Source organism: Culex pipiens, chromosome 3 (genome assembly GCF_016801865.2).
Source record: "Culex pipiens pallens isolate TS chromosome 3, TS_CPP_V2, whole genome shotgun sequence".
NCBI classification, from domain to species: Eukaryota; Metazoa; Arthropoda; class Insecta; order Diptera; family Culicidae; genus Culex; species Culex pipiens.
This window is the reverse complement of record NC_068939.1, coordinates 136,971,586-136,976,670: the sequence shown is the minus strand read 5'-3', so window position 1 is coordinate 136,976,670 and position 5,085 is coordinate 136,971,586. Positions and strand designations below refer to the sequence as shown.

At 40.1% G+C, this 5,085-nt stretch overlaps 1 protein-coding gene across 1 annotated transcript in view; it reads right to left on the bottom strand.

Moving 5' to 3' along the window:
• Nucleotides 1-4,850: 4,850 nt before the first annotated feature.
• LOC120428107 (uncharacterized) overlaps nucleotides 4,851-5,085 on the bottom strand; it is an 8,838-nt gene continuing 8,603 nt past the window's right edge. The window contains exon 3 of the mRNA XM_052709976.1: nucleotides 4,851-4,996. Within this exon, the coding sequence (XP_052565936.1) occupies nucleotides 4,851-4,996 (146 nt within the window). The remainder of the gene's footprint in view (nucleotides 4,997-5,085) is intronic.

Genomic DNA, 5,085 nt, shown 5'->3' with positions numbered 1-5,085 from the left:
TGCCTACTTATATTTGCCATTCGACTTAATTAGTTCAAAAAACTTATTCTTGCGAGGTTGCTATGCTAGATAAAATGTTAGAGTCTTTGAGAACTTTGCTTAGATTGGCATGCTCAACAACCTTCTTCAAAAGAATAAAAACCTAAACATATTCCTGGAAAAGTAAAAGCAATGTAAACAATAACAAACACGTTTTTTTTTGCTAACCATTATGTGCATTGTCTTGAAGTTTAGTTGACGTTAGTTGCTGGAGTCCCGAGTTATAACTACAAATGTTTACGGTAGTCTAACTTGTACGTGTGTCAAACGCGTTCTTACCTGAAATCCGTTTGGCCAGTTGTCGCATTTACATCTATTTTCAGGGAGTGACAAGATAGCATGACAAGATTTAAACAAAAATGCACGGAATTTTTTCGGATTTCGTTGAATATCTCAGGATTGAAATCGAATTTGGGGATCTGTGAAGGTCAAAAGGTGAGGCATTGTTAGCTGCACAAAATGGCGTTCTTAACTCAATTTGGCCCTGAATGCACGAAACAACTCTTCCGAAAATACCAAACCATTAAAACTGCATCATTTTTAGGAAAATCCAGATTTTTGTGAGTTTTTACATCAAAAAGTCTGTCGAATACAATTTGTTAACATCACCATGATATTTGAAATCATCAATTTTTTTCTCAACTTTGTTCCAAGCATGCATCACCGTAGCACAGCTACTAAAAAGAGCAAAGAAAAGAAAATGCTTTCGCTGGGAAAAATGTCGGCAAGCAAATGCATCTGCAAACAAATAACAAATAATAACGCAGAAAATGTCTTTCCGCCACTGCTGCTGCTGCTGCTGGTTGGCATTCCGGAGTGTGCACTTGCAGAGAGCTTCGTTCTTTTGGTTGTTTTGTTTTCATCTTGTTCCTGCCCCCAAAATGGCAAACTCTGCGGAAACGCCGCCAAATATCTGCACAGGAAGGGCGGATTTGGATGCGGTTGTCATCCACTCCAAGAGGGGAGGGGGGCTGGTGGCTAACGAGGTGAAAGAACCAAACGGAACGCGATAAATGAAATTCGTGAAAATGTGTCCTCGCACTTTCAGGGTGAGTAATTGAAATTCGGTAACGAGCGATATTTGTTCGATTGGCATGGCAGATGGATTTGGTGATGGGAATTTTGGGAAAGAGAAATGTTTGGAAAGTGCAGGGCATCAGAAGTGAAACTGGATAGATTTTCCAATACCAGCATTGATAAAATTTTGCAAGATAAAATATTACTCACATTGATTATTTGAAAACTTTATTATTTCACCCAAACGGCGGTCGCATGATTGTGATGCATGGCGGCATGAAAGTATATCAGAATCTGCATGAAAACTGTCCTCATGCATTTTTTGCGATATATGGGTATGACATTTTTGCCCGTTACCGACAATTATCGACATTACCGACGGCTTTTTGGTTGTATTTTACAAAAAAAAAAACTTATCGGAACGAGGATTGAACCACAAACTTCTTGGTTAATGATCCGACACGCTACCACCGCGCCATGGACGCTTGATGAAATGGGAAAGAAAGAGCGCCAACATATGCTTCTCTTTGGAGTGTTGCTCGGGGACGGGCCAGCATTATATGTGTTGGTGAGAACTGCTTATCGCTGAAATATTTACACGTGGGCAAAAATGATCTACGGGATTGCTGCAAAAAATGTTATAAAATGTGACATTTTCTGCAGCAAATCCACTGTTGCAGATTTTGAGATATATTTTTCCTTTGGGTGTTCTAATTCACTTTTTACTAAACAGCAAATTACAAGTTGAGAACTAAAATAATGTTACAAAACAAGTTAATCTTGCGGACATTTCAGAAGGAATGAAGAATGTTACAGCATTAGTATCTTCGTCCCTCGAAATGCCAACTTTTAATTTAAGGCTCCCGATATCTACAAACCGACATGGCCGGCGCCGTTAATGTTCAACTGTTACCTTTTTGCAACTACTCTAGTGTTTAAGATCTTCTCGTAATCAACGATATACCTTATTTTCCCCCTATTGACGCCTCTTCTATGCAGATGAACCACCCGATTGCGGGATTCAAACTCAGTCCACCAGATTACCACACCCGTTTGCATTTCTACCGGCAGCTGCTTTTGTTTTGCATTCCATTCCGTTAGCGGAGGGAGGGCCGTTTTTTTCAATTTTTCATGCCAATCCAAATTCATGACACGGGCAATGCGCCACAGTGTCGCATAGTGAAACACTGGATCCTGCCGGAGAACTGGGAAAAAAGATTCAAAGAATCCAAAGCAGATTCAAAATGAAAATCTGTTTTTTTTTCTTTCAGCGACGAGTACGTCGATCGCCAACAAAAACAGACGGTTCCACTGCGCCAAACTGTTTCACGATTATTAATAATAACTTTTTCTTCGACGATTCAACCCTTGTTGTTTTACGCTCAGTACCCAGCAGCAGCATCAGCCGGACAGTACTTGCCCTTTATTCCACTGCAGACGTATACTTCAGATGGGTACTGCAAAGCAACTCTATCCTCGTAAATGATTAGTGATTTCCTTACACTCCGTTTAAAAAAAGATTCAATAGCTTGTGTGGATCTGATAGAAGTTTATGCAACAAGTTTCATAAAGAAGATTTTTTTCAACACGAGTCCAGTAGTGTACTGGTAAGCGTGGTTACCTCTCCTCCAGTTGACCTGGGTTCGATCCCAGTCGGCCCCGTTGCCATTTTTCGAGACGAGATTTGTCTGATCACGCCTTCCGTCGGATGAGGAAGTAAATGTTGGTCTTGGTCTAACGAAGAGGTTAGGTCATTAGGCCAGTCCGGGTCGCGGGTCGGCAGTTAGAACCACAATCAAAAGGTCGTCAGTTGGAATCCAAAGATGGACGGTACCTTAGGTGTAAAAGAAGGTTTGGATTGTCTCGCCATTTCAAGCCTTCGGACACCTAGTTTCGAGTAGGAATCTCGCAATAGAGAACACCAAGGCAATGCTGTAGAGCGGAATTTTTTTTTTTGTTTTAGGTTTTTGAACCTGAAAACCAACTTACCGATAAAATTAGTAATATAGAATTTATTTCACCATAAAAATGAAGATATCATTTATTTGCTTCTATATTTGAGATCAAATCATTTTTTTTTGTGTAAGAAATTTTATTAGATATTAATCCATGACTTTTCAGCAAAAAAAAAACCTTGAAAAAGAAAAGAACCTCGCAGAAACAATCGTTACCCCGAACGTATTGAACTGCATTTCTCTCACTCTCTCGCCTAGCATTCCGTAATAATCCCTCCGCTCTGCACTCATCTTTTACTGCATAACCATCAACTCTAACTGGAATGTCATAAAGCAAGTGCCGAGTGCTTTGGCACCGCCATCGGATATGGGGTTGGAATCTCCCCTCCTTGGGGTGAACCAGCGTTGCTGCAGATACTTCACTTCTGCGGAAAACATTGGTCCGGCAGAACGATTGATTGTTATCACTCTGGCGATACTTAGCCCCGGAGGGAAAGCATCTGATGCCAAAAAAGATGCTGCATTTTGTTTATTTTCAAATTTTCATAAATTTTTATGAGCTAAATTATAATTTTTATGAATTTTTAAGAAATTATTACAAAAACTTAGGAACGAGAAATATTCTAAATTTTGGTCGACTAGACACAAGCTCTCGATCGAAGCTTATAGGACTGCCACAGTGGGGTTATCCCCCACTGGGAAAAGACGATGACGTCCACATCTCGGAACGCGAGTGGTCTGAAGAATTTGGGAAACTATTTTTTGAAATCATAAAAAAAATCAAATCATTTATTTTTACTTTGAAAACGCTTTTTATGCATTGGTTTTGAAAAATCATGAAGTTTGACATGCATCTTGCCCTTTTTACTGGACCAAAGTGGCCAAATTTCTTCCCCAGGGGCACCTGGAACCGGTCACAGTAGGTCAAAATTGTTTTTTTTTACTGATTGGACACAAGTATAGTAACATTTTTTTTCCAGGAGTTCTACAAGAGCTCTTCAAGATAGCTACAGGATAGCAGTTTGGACCGCGGTAGGATAAAATTCTCTTTAAAACTTCTTCAGGAGTTTGGAAGAGTACTTGAAGAGAGTTTTATCCTACCGCGGTCCAAACTGCTATACTGTAGCTATCTTGAAGAGCTCTTGTAGAACTCCTGGAAAAAAATGTTACTTGGGAATAGGCTACTCTGTTGAAATCATAACGTTTGAAATACAACATGCCAAAATTACTGGACATCCTGGTCAATCTTCCACCGGGGTCCTGGAACATGGTTCCTGAGGCCAATACGGTACTGTCTTATCTTGGGGGATTTTTAAATGTCGTATCTTGTCAAGAGCGACATTTTTCGTTAATATTTGGCCACAGGGGATTATTCAAATCGTCGGAATAAAAGTACCGGTAAAAATCCAGCTATATCTCGGTTCCCCGTGGTCCACCCAGGATGAAACCACTCCCAATCGATATCCAGGACTTTTTTACATCAGAAATGTCTTGGGAGGACTTGGGAAACAAGCCGCGTTCTGAGATGTGGATGTAATCGTCTTTTCCTTAATTTTATACCACTGTGGACTGGTTGGGTGTTTAAATATTGTGAAATCAAGGAATATATTTTCAAGTTAATAGAAACCGCAATCTTGAAATACAATACAACAAAACGCATAACAAGATTTAGACTCGAACATTTCCTACCCTTGGCGGGTATATAATTCCAACAGTTTGCGCAGAAGTTCTAAAAGCTACTTGTAAGCTCGTTGTACTTGGAGCTTTCGTCGATGTTGTTGATGTTGTTGGTGCTTGGTAGTTGTTGTTGTGGTAGTAGTTGGAGCTTTCGATGTGGTTTTAGTGGTTGTTGGAGCTTTCGTCGTGGTAGTCGTCGTTGGAGCTTTCGTTGTTGTCGTGGTAGTAGTTGGAGCTTTTGTTGTGGTAGTTGTTGTTGGAGCTTTCGTTGTCGTTGTTGTAGGAACAGTTGTACCATTGCAGCAAGGCTGTATTTCATAGGTACTCGTGATCTTGCTTTGCATTAGTGTGAGTGCATAACTCCGTGCCAATAAAAACAAAACTATAACAAACGAAC